At 38.8% G+C, this 16,609-nt stretch overlaps 1 protein-coding gene across 3 annotated transcripts; it reads right to left on the reverse strand.

Moving 5' to 3' along the window:
* Positions 1 to 1,603: 1,603 nt before the first annotated feature.
* DNTTIP2 (deoxynucleotidyltransferase terminal interacting protein 2) lies at positions 1,604 to 15,390 on the reverse strand. Of its 3 annotated transcripts, none has more exons than XM_036852735.1 (7): positions 15,015 to 15,214; positions 12,489 to 14,116; positions 10,987 to 11,125; positions 8,061 to 8,156; positions 6,808 to 6,972; positions 4,741 to 4,850; positions 1,604 to 2,697 (listed from the first exon to the last, which is right to left on the reverse strand). In XM_036852735.1, exons 1-7 carry the CDS (start codon positions 15,084 to 15,086, stop codon positions 2,604 to 2,606), a joined length of 2,304 nt encoding a protein of 767 aa, XP_036708630.1. In that variant the 5' UTR covers positions 15,087 to 15,214; the 3' UTR covers positions 1,604 to 2,603. The 3 variants fall into 3 exon arrangements, with proteins under 3 accessions (XP_036708630.1, XP_036708620.1, XP_036708639.1); XM_036852725.1 differs by having other exon boundaries at positions 10,987 to 11,143; positions 15,015 to 15,210; XM_036852744.1 differs by lacking the exons at positions 1,604 to 2,697; positions 4,741 to 4,850; positions 6,808 to 6,972; positions 8,061 to 8,156 and adding an exon at positions 8,165 to 8,902 and having other exon boundaries at positions 10,987 to 11,143; positions 15,015 to 15,390.
* Positions 15,391 to 16,609: the final 1,219 nt, after the last annotated feature.

Raw genomic sequence — 16,609 nt, forward strand, 5'->3', positions numbered from 1 at the left:
GAACACTGAACACAGAGCTGATTTTTGTGTTAGATGCCAGGAAGCTCAGAGCCTGCCTTCATCAACTGTTAAGTTTTCTAACTTCTTCCATCTTCATTTTCCTTTCCCTCATTTCCTCACTTTAGATAAACAAATAAAAAAAACTAGCTTTGTAGGCTTTTTTTTTTTTTTTAATAAGCTGTGTTAGAAGCATTTCAGAAATCTTTCAAGACCTTAAGGTATTCTGAAGGCCCTCCTTTCATTAGCACACTACATCAGCACTTTGTACGCTTTATAATGCTTTTCAGTTGAGAAGTCAAGGTACTTCTGATAGTCATTAAGCCTTAAAATAGTTCCTGTAAGTGAACTGAGTTTAGTGACAGGAGCCCAAGTCACTAAAGCTTTTTCTCAACAGTTGCTTTGCTTAAAAAAAACAAGACAAATACATACATTATTCAAATAGATTTTTGTAGAAGGCTGGGAGCACTAAGAGACTTCCTTCTGACCTTTACTGAGTTACATTTTGATACTCAGTTTTGAAGATTTAAAATAAATTTGTGAAGATCACATTTGAGATGAAGCTACTATGCATCTTACCAGTTTTAATTCCTTAAAGTAAATGTTAATAGAGATAACTTTAAATGATTTTTAGCTGAAGCATTTCAGTTTATTTCACTGAATAAGGTATTTTACATTTGTTGATAACTCTCTACTTTGTTCCAAGTTACTTATGTGGCTTACAAAAATACATATAAGATAAAAAAAAGGATCAATGGAGACAAAAAAAGAGCATGTTAAAATGTAACTATAATACAGTTGACCCTTGAACAACACAGGCTTGAACTGGGCAGGTCCACTTATACACAGATTTTTTTTCAATAAATCCACACTAAAGTACTGATACTACATGATCTGCAAGCAGTTGAACAGTTGGCTCTCAGATGCAGAACTGTGGATACAGAGGGCCTACTATTAAGGTTTCCGACTTTCAGCTGCATGGGGTTCAGCGCCCCTAACCCCCGTGTTGTTCGAGTCAACTGTACTCAAAACACATACTGTGAGCACCTCTAAGGTGGGTTAGTGAGAACTGAACTTGGCGCCTAGGTTCAGTTCTCTTTCCTCATCACTGCTTTCCAATCCAGAGAGCTCTAATGCTGCTCTGTGTGGGAAGGATTAGAGTTCTCCAATCTTGCTTTCCCTGTAAAATGCACTATAATGTACCAAATATCTGTCATAACTGCAGTTTTGAAGTATCAAATAATTCAACCTATTCTAGCATTCACTAGTCAGAAACCAGCATGAAAGTTATGAATAGATAAAAAGTTGACACACACCTTAAGCCTGAGAAAAAACTGGGTAAGTCCTCAATTGCGCCGAGAAACACCATACAAAAGGACTGACAGCTTTGACTGTTCTTATAGCATAGTAGCATGAGCTGAAGAAACGTTCTACTAACAATGTCTCCTTCTGGAAGAATGTGTAAAGGGTAAATTACTTCTTGATATTTAATTCTCTCATAGCAGGTCCTTATTTTACCCAAAAGGCAAAACTTAAATATTCTTGGAATAAAAGCTTTTCTATAAAAGAGAGCAGATAGAGATGTTTCACTAACTCCACCTATGAATGTCATTGTGAGTTTTATTACTAGGCTGCTTATTCCAAGCAGTAAACACAAAATAGGAGATTTCTTATTTACTGAAATCCCAAGAAAGCAGTATGCTACAAAATAGACGTCCCGTGAATAACGACATAAAGGAAGCAATAACCCACCAAGAGGCATTAATAGAAATGACCAACACTCCTTGGGTGTCGTGAGCTGCTTTAGCCAGGATGCATATTTCTGCCACTGGAGACAAGATAGGCTGGGCCACTTTACCTCCTGGCCAAATTAAAATTATATTAATACTATTTCACTGGAACACAACATTGAATCTGGATAAAATCTATTTTTCCTGTTTCAGTTGCTAAAGAAGGAAAATAGCTCTCCTGCTTCTACCTTTAACCCAAACTTTCCAAGTAGTCTATCTTTTAAGTCCTTTTTATCGCTTCATTTAGTTCTTTGGTCATATACCAACATACACATGCTCCAGGAACACTTATAACATTTCTTTGGTTTCAACTGTGACTGTTATACTGGCAACAAGATCTCTGTATCCCAGCTTCACCAATTTTCTGGACTTGAATGTGCAACTGACAAAAGGGCACCATCTCCCCCCTACACACACATCTCCACATAATAATTACAATATTGCTCACGTATCTTTGATCATATTACTTTAAAATTTTTGAATGTTAGCAAACTTTATATTTTCTAAATGTTTTAAATTTTCTTTAAATAACCAAATGTTGAAAACTTTACAAAAATGTTAAATGATTGAGGTTATTTTCCTTTTTTTCCTCCTCAGAGGGTCTAAGCATGAGTGGATCCTTTGTAGACACCCCTACTTTTATCCCAAGGGGCATGTGATTAATCCTCTCTAAAATCAACTTTTTCCAAAGAGAAATCCCTATATATAAATAGGGCCAGGCTATGTTAATTTATGTGATGGTCGTGTTAGTTTTCAAAATATCTTTAGTCATAAATAAAGGGGAGATGTAAAATTTTGTGATTTGCTTGGTGAATCTTAATTGCGAAACTTCTTCTTCTTTCGAAACTTCTTTCCTGCTGCATTTGCTGCCTTTTCAGCCATAATCTCTGAGTACTTCCTTCGGTTATATCTAAAAAGAAAAACCAAACCTTTTAGTTCTAAAGTATGACACACCAAACATTAGAAGTTAATGTAACCTTTTGGTGGGGAGAGGTGGGGCGGCGGCAGGGAGGCACTTCTAAATTTCATTTTTTTTGTTTTTTTTTGCATTTTCACTATCTATTCATCACATCTGCACTAAGTTCCACCATGTGTAAGAAGCCATACTAGGTGTTGGGGACAGAGCAGTGAACCAGCCAGCCATAGTAGTCCCTACCCTCAGAGCTTGCAGTCTAGTAAGAAAAAAATGGCAACGGCAGAGGAAGGCTTTTGAAAACTTTCAGCCAGTAGAGACCCATGCTGTAATTTCTGGGATTGCCATCATGAAGATTACAAAATATAGGTCAATTTTAAGTAAGCAAAGACTCAGTCACCTTGTACCACACACCTCTGTGGGGAAGGAAATAGACAGGCTTGAGAGATAGGAAAATGGGAGGGACTCTGACAGTTTGAACATGGGACTGAAGGGAGAAGAGGTATCAGGACTTGCCCTAATGGATGGAGGGTGATGCCGTTTGGTCATGAGATACAGAACACTGGGAGAGGACCAGAATGTACAGGGAGGATGAGGTCAGTAGACCCCAAGTTAGCTCTTAGAGGGGCTTGTGAGATACCCATTAGATATTCCTGAGGCAGTAGCTGGTTATGGGCTCTGGACTCAGGAGAGATCTAGACTAGACATACACATTTGAAAGTCAACAGTATATAGATTAATACAACTCTGTGGGGATGAGATTTCCAAGGAGAGAGAAGTGAGAAAAGAGCATTGCTTATTTCTAAAAATTTCACCATAAACCAGACTCATTAAATAGTTTACATAAGACTCGAGTTAAATTTGTTTTCCATGTCTATATATTACACCAGTTTAAAAAACCTTGATAAACATTTTCACTTTTGCTATTAAACGAATCTGGAAGTTCAGCAGAGGTTTCTATGTGAGGTATGCTTTTAAATCTATACTATACACATACCTACTTCAAGGACATTTAAACATACTCAAATTGCCCCCATCTCAGGAAAAAAAAAAATCCAACTCCATCCACTAGCTGTGACTCTCTCGTCTTGCTCACAACCAAACTTCAAAGATTTATCTCTTATTTCTTCAACTCACTCTCAAGTACCTTCCAGTGTGCTTTCCTCCCCATCACTCCCCTGAAAACTCCTTCTGCCAAGGTTACTGTGACCTCCATGTACTAAATCCACAGTTTTTAGTTCTTACCTCAACTGAGCTCTCAGCAGCACTTATTACTGTTAACCACTCCCTCCGGCTTATACCTGCCCGTAACGTTCTCTTTCCTTGACTTTCCCCCCCCCAATTTATTTATTTATTTAATTTTTTGGCTGCGTTGGGTCTTTGTTGCTGCGCGCGGGCTTTCTCTAGTTGTGGCGAGCAGGGGCTGCTCTTCGTTGTGGTGCACGGGCTTCAGTAGTTGTGCCACGTGGGCTCAGTAGTTGTGGTGCATGGGCTCAGTTGCTCCGTGGCATATAGGATCTTCCCAGACCAGGGATCGAACCCGTGTCCCCAGCACTGGCAGGCTGATTCTTAAGCACTGCACCACCAGGGAAGTCCCTTTCCTTGACTTCTATGACACCGTGCTCTCCTGGTTTTCTTCATGCCTCCCTGGCTATTCTTTCCCAGTCTCCTTTGTGGGCTCATTCTCCTCTAGTCAGCCAAATACTTTCACCCTTTCCTCTAAAGCAGTGGTTCTAAATTGGGAATGCTTATGCCCCACAGGGGCCACCTGAAACTGCTAGAAGACATTTTTGAGTGTCATGAATTGGGGGTGAGAGGAGCGCACTACCGGCATCTAGTGGATAGACACCAGGGAGGCTGTTAAAGATCCTACAATGTACAGCACAGTCCCCCCTAATAATTATTCCATCCAAAAAATATAACAGTGCTGCTCTTGAGAAACTCTGTGCTAAAGCATTTAAAAATTATCTTGAATTTAAAGTTTATGCATATTCTAAGTGAAAGTACACATATTATAAAGTGAAACATAAATTCCTTTACCTTCTGAACTCAGAATCGGCCAGCAGTTCTTCCACAATAGTTCTCTTCCTTTGTTTCCTGGGAACTCGTGAATGGTAGAAGTCAGCTGGATTGTCAACAATGGTTCCAATCTATGAATGATTGATTGAAATAAGTCATGCAATACCTGAAGGCCAAGTATCTTTCATATCTCAGGGTAGCTCTAACAAAGTATATTTATAGAAAGTAATGGAAAACACAGCTTACAATTTACCAATATTAAAATTAGTTTTGAATAAGTGAAAAAAAATCACTTATTCAATCTGCACTGGGTCCTACTAATGACATTTCTTCATTAGTTTACAGTAAAACCAAAATTCCTTTTATGTAAGTGCTAGACAGTAAATTCTTGATGAACAGTCTAAATAGAGGAGGAAAAGTGGGACAGATAAAGTCTTTTTAGTTTTCCAATTTAACGAAATTGACACATACATTCTACTATATACCTATTTGATCTCCTAGGTTATCATAATTGCTGCCAACTTAGAACCTTCTTACTGACCACTCTGCATCTGTGCATATGTTCAACCAAGTAAAATTTACAGTGTCTACTATGTGCCAGGCACTGTGCTAGGTGTGTTAGGGAAACAAAGACAAAGAATATCTGGTCCCTGCCAGTGAGGGGGCCAGAATCTTTTTTTAAAATTTTATTTATTTATTTTATTTAATTTTAAAATAATTTTAATTTTTTTAATAAATTTATTTATTTATTTTTGGCTGTGTTGGGTCTTCGTTTCTGTGCGAGGGCTTTCTCTAGTTGCGGCGAGCGGGGGCCACTCTTTGTTGCAGCGCACAGGCTTCTCACTGCGGTGGCTTCTCTCGTTGCGGAGCACAGGCTCTAGGTGCGCAGGCTTCAGTAGTTGTGGCTCGCGGGCTCTACAGCGCAGGCTCAGTAGTTGTGGCACACGGGCTGAGTTGCTCCGTGGCATGTGGGATCTTCCCAGCCCAGGGCTTAAACCCATGTCCCCTGCACTGGCAGGCGGATTCTTAACCACTGCACCACCAGGGAAGCCCCCAGAGTCTCAAGGAAGATCCAAAGGTACGCAACTAAAAAATTAAAGCATAACCTAATATTATGCTGAACAAAACACTCTAGATGCTCTGAAAACTAAATGGCGAATTCTACCTAATGGAGGTAAAGAAGGTTTTACAAAGGATGACATTTTAGCTTGGATTTGTATGGGTAAAATTTCACCAAGCAAACATGGCAGAGCCAAACACTTGTAAAGTCAGAATAACTAGACCAGTCTGTGCACATCCTGAGAAGACTGAGTAGCTGAGTGTGTTGGAGCTTAAGAGGAGACTATGTGACCAAAAAAAGGGTTGGTGACCTGGTTTGGGTGCACATGGTGAAGGGCTACATTAAAGGGTACAGACTCTATCCTATAGTTTATAAAGAATCATTGAAGGTACCATTGAATATCCTGATTATCACTGAGCAGAGGTGTGTCATGAAACAGACTGCTATTTTTTAAAAGAAAGATGACTGCCTACAACGTAGAGGATGGCCCCAAAGGGAGAGCAGACCTGGAGGCAAAGGAATATTACAGTAATCCATGAGTGACAAGAAAGGTAGCCAAGAAGAACGAAATGAACTTGAGAGCTACCAGAGGGTGAATCAATTGGACTTTCATCTGAAAACACTTTGGAAACCAACTTTTAACTTGTTTTCAGAATAAAGAACCTTGAAAAAAAGAAGAGTTTGGTGTACATGAGTCCCTCTTTCCTACCCCATCCTGCAAGGAGTCTTGCTCTTAGGCTAATAATACTCATATATGGTACACCCATCTTATAGGTTTCATAATTTTTAGAGAAGAAATTATGAAAAGCTAGTTACCGTTTGGAAACCTAGTTACCGTCTGGAACACCGTCTTTCTATATGGAAAGCCATTACAAGCTGGTGGCTGTCTGAATTGGGTTCTGGCCATTATTATACGGCCCGAGCAGATATGCTCTGTAAATATTCATTTAAGAGTACACAAATCACTATAGTGCTTTCCAAACTAAAATCCTCAGAACATCACTACCATTATTCTGTTTGCTTCATACCTGGAAGTACTTGGGGAAGCCATCTCTATCATTTTTCTTATAAAACCTTTTTGGGTCCATGCTAGCTCTCATCTTCAGTGCTTTGAGATCATTTTTCAGTTCATCTGTCAGTTCTGGAGCTTTCATACCAAACCAGCCATCACCTGCTGTTTTTTGTCTCTCTTGCTGAAATTCAAATTTCAGAAACAATTAGAAAATTCTAATTTTAATAAGCAGTGTATAAACTATACCTCACTCCCCCTGAAATTATAAAGAAAATTTCATGAAAAACAAATAAGGTTACTTTACAGGAATGTATATATTAGTCTCCAGATTCACCTTTCTGATTAGATCACAAAAAGCGATTTCTCTGATAAATTAGGCACAGCACTGTCAGTTTCATAAATGAGGGCTCCTTAAAATTTACTTTGTATCTTAGTAAGAACTGCTGATGTGTTGGGAAAGTAACCCACAGCTTCAATTTTTATTGTCTAGAATACCCTACACAAGATGTAATGTATAAAAAACATTTTTACTTCTGGAGCTTTTATGTAAACATTAACACTTTTACTGAGTCACCGAGTTGTCTCAGAAAGTTACTCACTCCACCAAGTCCAGAAATTTGTATTACTTCTAAAATAAACTTTCTATTTTTTTGAAAAACTTTCTATTTTTTGGAAAACTTTCTATTTTTTTGAAAACTCCTAGCAAGTTATTTGCTTAATTTCATTTATTGTTCATTCACACAACAAATATTGGAGTGTTTACCATGTGCCAGGGTGCTCTGGTCATATTAGTTATATTACTGGAGCACCATCCTCAAATCTCCTCTTAAGCTCTCTCAATAATTTCTTTATCCTTATTAGTTGAAATGGAAGTAGTCCCCTGTGTTTTACTAAAGAAAATACTTTCTGTGCTTTCGTTTGGCAGACTAAATAGGCCAGTGTTTTTAATGGTTACATTCAGTTCCCTAGAAAAGCCCACAATAGAGCTCCCAGACTTCTGTGAACAGTACCTATAAGCCAAAAGGTGTGGTGTGGACAGTGACCTCATATGCTGGCTGCCACTGTTTTTAAGGAAGGTAAAAAAGAGCTTTCACTTTGTGAAAATCTATATGAAACGTTGTTTATGGAACCATATTTTACAGGCTCTTAGATATCTGTAACAGTTTTCTTTGGAAACATATATATCTTAATTGTACAGCCATGTTAGATAAACTGAACATATATAGTCAAACACATTAAACATTCTAAATAATGAGTCACTGTACTCACTCTGCGTTTTTTCTGAAGTTTATACTTTGATTCACTATATGGTGGGACACAGTCGTTTTTTTCAAAATCAGGAGTAATGACGGTTTTCTGCAAAAGCTGCAAAAATATTAAATTGGTTTTAAAATGTCAGAATGTCATTATTGTTTCAACATTATTGCCTTATAAAGGAAACATCTCCCACACTGAAGACTACTCCAGATATATTAACCTTCTTTATGGACAAACATACTACTGCAAAGTTGCTCCTGTCCTTAAATTTGTTAATTATATCAAAATAAAAATGCTTTAGGAGACAAACTGAAGGGTTATTTTAGGGAATCTATAAAATTAATATTCATCTCAAATTTCTTTTTCTAATCTGAATCTGCACACACCAGATACATTAATGTGTCCACTTGCATTTCATTGGTTTGCAACCAGCCACCTGCACCAACCAACTGGAAACAAAAGACAATAGGAACAATGCCATAGAGTTCTTGAACTCCCTTGGAAAAACCCTGACTAGGCTTTAATAAGTTCTTCGATGTTGGTAAAACAGCTTTCTGCGATCTGAGGAGACCAGCCAGACTACTAATAAGAAACAGCAGTATAGATTTTTATTAAGCAACATATGCTTTTTATGGTATACCAATGAAATTATGCCATCAAGCAAATCTGCTTTTTGCAACCCAACAATATATCAAAGATGCTCTTTCAACGTCAATTCATACAAAGATCAACTTCATTCTTTTTAACAGCTGTTACGTACAATTTTTCTTCTTGATATTTAGTTTAATAAGTCTCCATTAAACTTTTTTCCATGAAACATTGTAAACATCATCTCTGCACACTTGTGATTATTTCTGTAAAACAGATTCCAAAGTGTGTCATTTAAATTTTGATAGGTACTACTAAATTGCCTTGCATCCAAGTAGTATAAACTCCTACCAAGAGTTAATCAGTACCATTTTCTTTACATAGCCAACACAGGAGATTATCCTTTTGTGTTTTGTCAGTGGTACTTCATGAATGTTTCCATTTGCTGCTGATCATCTTTTTGTGTACTTATTAGCTATGTATTGTAATATAAGTCTTCTTCTGTGGAATGCCTGTATTTTGGGGGGGGTTATTTTTCATTTTTATACAGGGTTGTGTTCTTATTAATTTGTAGAAATGTATTTTGTATCTTGGTATTAACCTGTGGTCTTTTACTTGTCTTTAAGGTGTTTTTATTTGCGTTAAGTTTTAAAATTTTAAGTAGTCAGATCTGTTAATCTTTTCCTAAATGTCTTCTGCATTTTTTGTTACTTGCCTAGGGTGATTAAATACTGTCTTAATACTGTGTATGTGACTAAAAGGAACCTCAGGGTAATTAGTCATTTCCCCAGTACAAGAACTAAAGACAGCTGCTCCTTAGTCCTCAAAACAGTTCACAGGAATACAGCGAATATTAATTTGGTCAATAACATTTGAAATTATCAATTTAGAAGTCAATTATCAATTCAGAAATCCTCAATTCAGGTTCAGGACTAGAAGTTGCTGGGTAGCACAGTAGCAGTCTAGACTTTCCTATCAGAGAAGAGAGCATGACATTTATTTAATAGATTATTAAGAGCTGGTTGTGTGTCAAGTACTATAGTAGGGTTTAGACTGGTTCTCAACTGAGAGCAACTGGCAATATCTGAAGACATTTTGAGGTGGGGGGGGCAGTGCACTGGTAGAGATGGATGCTACTGGCGCCTATGAGGTAGCGGCCAGGGAAGCTGCTAAAAACATCCTACAAGGCACAGGACGTTTTCCCACAACAAAGAATTATCCAGCCCAGAGATAAAAGACAGTAAAATAACAATGAATACCACATGATCAATAATCACTTAGATCTATACTGGGTGTTGCAGAAGCAGAGAGGAGGTAGGGGGAAGGAAGGACTAGGGTCAAAGAATGCTTCCTAAAGGTTGTGATTTATAATCTCTGCATTGGCCTGGCAAAGACCAGGGTGTGTTCAGAGAACTATAGTAATTTTCAATGGTAAGAACACAGCAGGTGGACAGTCAGAGCTAGAGGAACACAGGCACCTTGAATACTCTGAGGAACCACTACAGGACTTAAACAGAATATCATGGTCAGATTTGTAGTTTTAGAAAAAGAAATCTAGCAAGACCATGGAGGATGGCTTGAAGAAGAGTAAGGAGGCCACTACAATAGTCTAGATGAAAAACACAACAGATGTCACTAGTCAGTGACAGTGGGGTGGAAAGGAGGGGGCAGAGTAGAAAGTATATAAGAAGCACCGTCCCCTAGGCTTAGTTGTTGACTGCAAAAGGGAAAAAGATTTTCCCTTGCAAAAGGAGGAACTGGTTTAGGTAGGGAAGAGAAGGGCAATTAGTGTAGTCAAGTGCCTGAGCACATCTGAATGAACAAACAATAGGCACCTGGATTTAAAGACCTGGGTAGGCTGCAAGCCTAGAAAATACTGATACTAAAGATATGGAAGTCATTCAAGGTGACAGCTGAAACTGAGGGTTTGGATGAGGTTACCTAATCTGTAATTTCTTTCTGAAAATATATGTACAATTTTATGTCTATGTGCTCTTTTTCCTGGTGGGGTTAGTGGGCACTCACAGCTTTCAGATTTTCAACACAGTCCAAAGCAGTTAAGAACTAAAAGTATAGCAAGAAAAGAAAAAACACAACCCTTGGGATCATAACTGGTGACTGCAAGAAGAGTAACAATGATCCTATATCACTTTAGTTTTCAAGTCTCAGCTTTTATAGCTAGGACTTTATAATAAAAAAGAAGAAATGATTGTCCTGGAAAGAGGGAAAAAAGCACAGTAGGCTAATGTGGTTGCACCGTAGGAAAATTAGTCTCTTACCAAGGACTAATCATTTCTAGAAGTGACTCGTTAGTTCTATGAAAACCAATGGGATGCTTTGTGCAACTTACCTCATTTTTCTTTTTCTCCTTGATCTGTGTTAGGGTTCTCTTGTTCAACTGTAGCCTGTCTGCATTGACATTAATATACAAACCACCCAACTGCTTAATACTCAGACCAGGATCTATGCTGCTGCTAGTCAACTTCAGACTGAAAGAGAAATGATCACTTTTAAGTGATTAAGAAATGATCTTTAGATCATTTAGTAATTCAAAATGGAAACAATTGAGACTATATTTTTATTTAGAAGAAAATTATGGGATGAATAATGAATTAAGCCTTTTGGAAGCACATCAAAATTTATTCCCTAGTTTTTCTTAGAAGAGGATTAAGGCCATATTACATAACAATAGACTTCATAAAGGGATTTTATAAAGAAAGAATTACAGAAAAGAGGAGGAAATACATCTGGCAATTTAGCTTAACTTCACGTATAGGTAGTGAGTTAATATACGTCCACATACTTCCATCTCCAAAGCCAATGAGAAAGACAGGGCCTTCTACTCCGAACTTCTAAGTTATCCAAATTTGCAATGTTTTTCTGGGTGATTTAAGGGCATTTAGTAGTGCCTCTAAATCAGTCAGTTTTAAACAATGAGCATTAGTATTTTCCACTAGAGCTTTAAAAAAAATATAACTGTCCTACCCCAGATCCACCAAATCAGAATCTTCTGCAGTTGGCTTGGGCTCCTGCTATATTTATGTAGTAAAAATTTCTACTTTATATTACTGAAGAGTCCTTTTTATAAACAAGTACACTTGGACTTACAGTCAGTTTCTTTCCTAATTATTCATATAAACTGAGCAGTTGAAAGTTTTGATAATCAACCTCTACTGGAAAGTGAAATCATTCAATTGTAGTGCCTTGGCAGTGATTCTCAACCCTGAGTGTACATTACAATTATCCTGGGGAGGGGGTGTGGATTTTAAAAAATAAGTACACCTGAGACTAGCCTCAGAGATTTCACTGGTTTAGAGTGAAGACTGAGCATCTGTTAATGGATAGTTCCTTACCAAGGATACCTGTATTTCCAGTGGATACACTGCCACCAAGGGCCTGTGCCTAGGAAAAACAAATTTGAAAAACAAACAAAAAAGAAAGTAAAGAAATAGCCCCCAAAGAGTGCTTTTCAATGGGTGGTAGATGGGATTATAGGTTATTGTTTTTCTCAGGTTTTCCTCTATTTTTCAATTTCTCTACAATCAACATGTAGAAAAAACCAAGTTACCTCCCTTCCCTTTTATATGTTGCTCTTAATAATCATGCAAGAAAACCTTAACAGATGATTTTTAATATACCACCAAATGGAGTACTTTTAGCTCTCATGGTGGGAAAAATATGACTAACAAAGAGACCCACATAAACAAGGGAAATGCTGAATAAAAAAGCTCTTCCATAAAGAACCCAAATTAATAATTTTTTCGATTTCTATGACTGTAATATTTTTATGGTAAATTAGCCACTTTGAACATGTATCAAAAACTTACTTTAAAAAATAAAGATAAAACTTACAGCTTAGATTTAGTGCTATTTAGTAAGTTGTCTTCATCACTAAACTCATTATCTTTACTTCTGTCACTGTCTGATGGTTCTTCTTCACTTTCTTCCTCCTCCTTTTCTTCCTCAGTGGCAACCTCACTTGCCTTGTCTTCTTCATCCAAGTAAAAAGTTTTATCAGCACTCAATCGAGGAGTTGTGTCAATTACAAACAACACATTGTCACATGATGTATTTTCTGAGTCTCCATTTAATGACTCTTTTTGACCACTATTTTCAACAAAACACACAGTGTCCTCTTCATTCTCACTGTTTTCAGACTGCTGGCTTTCATCACTGCTGAGAACTAATAAAACAGAATCATCTTTATCCTGAGATGTGCTGGGCTCAAGTTTACACAGTTTGGTATCACACTCAGAATCTACATCCCTTTCTTTGCTCATGTCTTCGCCAACACCTATAACTGTGCACTCTTCTTCATCACTATCACCACCATCACCAAGTTCTGGCCAGTCACTTGTTTTTATGCTGCTGTTTCTCTCTTCATTCCATCTGTTCACTTCCACAACTGCAAATGTTTGAGCTAACGATTTCATTACAGCCTCAGAGTTCACGTTTGAGGATGCTGAGGTGGTTTTGTTACTTTCGGGGGTTGAATGCCTTTGAGAAACTAACTGCTGAAGGCTAGTGTCCTGAAGTTCAGAAAGACTCTTCAACTGAGAATTTTTCTCATTAATTTCTTTTCCCACATCTGTTATTCCTTTGGCTTCTTCATCTAAGCTCTTACAATTCTTTGTTATTTCTTTGAGAGGTGAAACGTCCTGTTTTTCCTCTCTTATATTAAAACTTTGGTGTTTTTGCACTATTAGTTTTTTTCCTGAATTTCCAAAGAAGGAGTCATTATCAGGGTCATCATAAGTTTCATTATTAGAGATATGTGGCTTATTTATCTGAGAAAGCGATCTTGCTAGTAAACGAGAAGAAGTTCGTCTGGTATCTGAATCCTCTAAATTCACAGGTGTATTTATGATTTGCTTTTCATTTCCTGGCACAATGTTAGTACCATTCTCCTCAGTTTGTGCCTGTAATTTCCTTTGCATACTCCTTGTTGTTCTCCTAGTTGCAATTCCAGAAAATGAAGAAATGTCTGAGCATGATGACTCAGCATCAGAATTAGCTTCCACATGGTATTCTTGGTTTGGATCGGTTCGGGATTTAGCCTTACTTCTCCTGGTTCTTGTTATTTCTGTGGGATGCACAATTCTAGAAATACCTGAAATATGTGATTCTGCTTCAGAGACTTCTTCTTCAGTATGAGACTCACTTACTAGAGTTATTTTCAGCTTTTTCCTTACACTGGAAACTGGGGTGCCTGCAACTAAGATCTGCCTTCTCCTAGTTACTCTTAAAATGGGATCCTGGGCCTCAGACACAGAAGAACAGTTTGACTCTGCTTCAGAGATCTCTCCATCAGTAGAAGGTTTGTTCATTCCTGGTAATGAACCTGTAGTTCTGCTCCTCCTCTTCCTGGTTTTAGGAGCTGGACTTTGTTCCCTAGTGGTCTGTGATTCAGCAATACTTGGGTCATCAGATGGAGATTCCTTTCGGCCTTTTGGATGTGCTTGAATTCTTGTGGCAGAATTCTATAAGCCAGTGAAAATACATTGTGATTTACACAGGGCTGAGACAAGAGCAAAGTGAATGAGGCACTCCCCTCAGAAGCAAATTTTAACAGGGCACTAAAAAACTCAGTAAACAAGATTAATGCAAAACAATAACAACAACCATCACCACCCACAATTTAAAAAAAAAAAAATCAAAATACTGGATCTGACTCTGAATTTGCAGGCCCTGCCTCACTAGCGTCACCTAAGTCCTGGATCTGACTTTAGGGAACAAAACAAATAATTGAAAAAGAAAAATTTCTCCACTCAAAGTCACATATGCTAGGTGGACCTACATTCCGACATACATATAGGAAAAGACAAAAGATAGAATCGGTCGCTGTGCTTCCGTTTTCATACCTAAGCGAATTAATGCTCCCTTCCCTTCATCGCAACATCGGAGGCAGCGGACGACTAGCGCCACTGAATTACTAGCTGGCGTCACCACAGCCCTCCCCACGCCAGAAGAAGGTGCTGTCGGGGCACAGCCAGTCTTCCCACGTGAAAATGGTGCCTGCTCCATCCAATCCAGCTAATGAGGCTCACGCTTGGTGGCCGAAATTAATCCTCCTTAGCACGGTGTTAGCAGTAAGATTAAAAGGCCTGAGCTGTGCATCTGCATTACGGAGCTGAACTACCGCAAAATAAGTTACCTAATCTCTCTATTCCCTGCCAAGCATTACATTAAAAGACCCTAGTGAGGTCTGAAGAGGAAGCTACAGGCTTAACGCGGAGCTTGGTACACAGCTGCGCGCTGCCAGTTCCGGCTTTTCTGCCGCTCCTCCCCAGACTCTGCGGGACCCCAGCGCCACCCACCTCCCTGAGCACCGCTCTGCGAAGCAGCGAGAAGAAATGAGGGAGGCTTGAGATCTCCTACCTTCTGCTGGGAGCTTTCAACTGACGTGGCTTGGATCCCGGCCTGAGGCCGCGCAGACCTAGTAACCACCATCTTCCAAGCGTGCAGCCGCCGCGGCGCCCCCTCCGCGCTCCGGAAGTGCGTCAGAGAAGCGCCACACTCGCGTTTTCCCGCGAGAATCCCGGAACTCGAGAACTCTTACCGCCTCCGCCCCTCCGACCTAGGCCAAGGCTGCCTCACCCCGGGAGTCCAGAGGAGACGGGTATTAGCGTTCACGACAGTGCGGTAGAAGACAGAGCAGCCTTGTGCAGGGAGAGACCTTCCCGGCGTGGCCTAGGGCCCTCGTCCCCGTTACACACGAACGAATTAGAAAATAGCATCATCTGTGGGAATGTAAATTGATACAGCCACTATGGAGAACAGTATGGAGGTTCCTTAAAAAACTAAAAATAGAACTAGCATATGACCTAGCAATCCCACTACTGGGCATATACCCAGAGAAAACCATAATTCAAAAAGACACATGCACCCCAATGTTCATTGCAGCACTATTTACAATAGCCAGGTCATGGAAGCAACCTAAATGCCCATCGACAGACGAATGGATAAGGAAGATGTGGTACATTTATACAATGGAATATTAGCCATAAAAAGGAACGAAATTGGGTCATTTGTTGAGACGTGGATGCATCTAGAGACTGTCATACAGAGTGAAGTCAGTCAGAAAGAAAAACAAATACCGTATATTAACGCATATATGTGGAACCTAGAAAAATGGTACAGATGAACCGGTTTGCAGGGCAGAAATTGAGACAGATGTAGAGAACAAATGTAGGGACACGAAGGGGGGAAAGTGGCGGGGGGGCGGGGGTGGGATGAATTGGGAGATTGGGATTGACATATATATACTGATGTGTATAAAATGGATGACTAATAAGGACGTGCTGTATAAAAAAGTAAATAAAATAAAATTTAAAAATTAAAAAAAAAATGAAAATAGCATCATCTGCCCCACTACGTCCATCCTCTCATTTGTTCAGCAGAGGTCTTAATGCAGCCATGGGTATGGCCAAAGGAGACGTTTGCATTATTTATAATACCTTTAAAAAAATCATATACTCTTGTATTACTTGTGAAGTTAAATATAAATAAAATAAAATTTAAAGATGTGGTTCGGGTAAAAGATGTATATGTTAAATGCCCAGGAATTCGGAGGCTAGTTAGGAAGCTATATAATTTAAAGGTGCAATGGTGAGTAGGAATTGGGAATAAGCAGAATAGAAGAAATGTTAAATTGTAAAGGAGAGAGATTTAAAAAAAAGTTTTTGCAGTGAAAGGAAGAGAATGACTAGACTCAAGAGACACTTTTTGATTTTTCTTTTAGGATAAAGGGTGGAGAGCTAGGATATGTTTGAGGGTAATGGAAAGGGATTGAGGAAGTAAGTAAACAGTCGTTGGAGATGAGAATGAGCGCCTCATCAAATCTCTTCTCCCTTACTTTAGAACAGAAAACCAATTTGTTTTTTCTTAAAGTCACAAAGTACAGAATTTTCAGTGGGCACACTGCCATTCAGCTAAATAGCTCCTTTCATAGTTTCTCTTGCAGCCAGATACAG

Source organism: Balaenoptera musculus, chromosome 1, assembly GCF_009873245.2.
Source record: "Balaenoptera musculus isolate JJ_BM4_2016_0621 chromosome 1, mBalMus1.pri.v3, whole genome shotgun sequence".
Classification (NCBI taxonomy): domain Eukaryota; kingdom Metazoa; phylum Chordata; class Mammalia; order Artiodactyla; family Balaenopteridae; genus Balaenoptera; species Balaenoptera musculus.

Coding starts and splice junctions, on each gene's coding strand:
- DNTTIP2 (XM_036852725.1), bottom strand. CDS start 15,086: ATGGTGGTTACTAGGTCTGCGCGGCCTCAGGCCGGGATCCAAGCCACG. Junction 14,117..15,014: donor TTGAAAGCTCCCAGCAGAAG/GTAGGAGATCTC, acceptor ACTGGCTTATAG/AATTCTGCCACAAGAATTCA. Junction 4,851..6,807: donor GCTTCCCCAAGTACTTCCAG/GTATGAAGCAAA, acceptor AATCATTCATAG/ATTGGAACCATTGTTGACAA.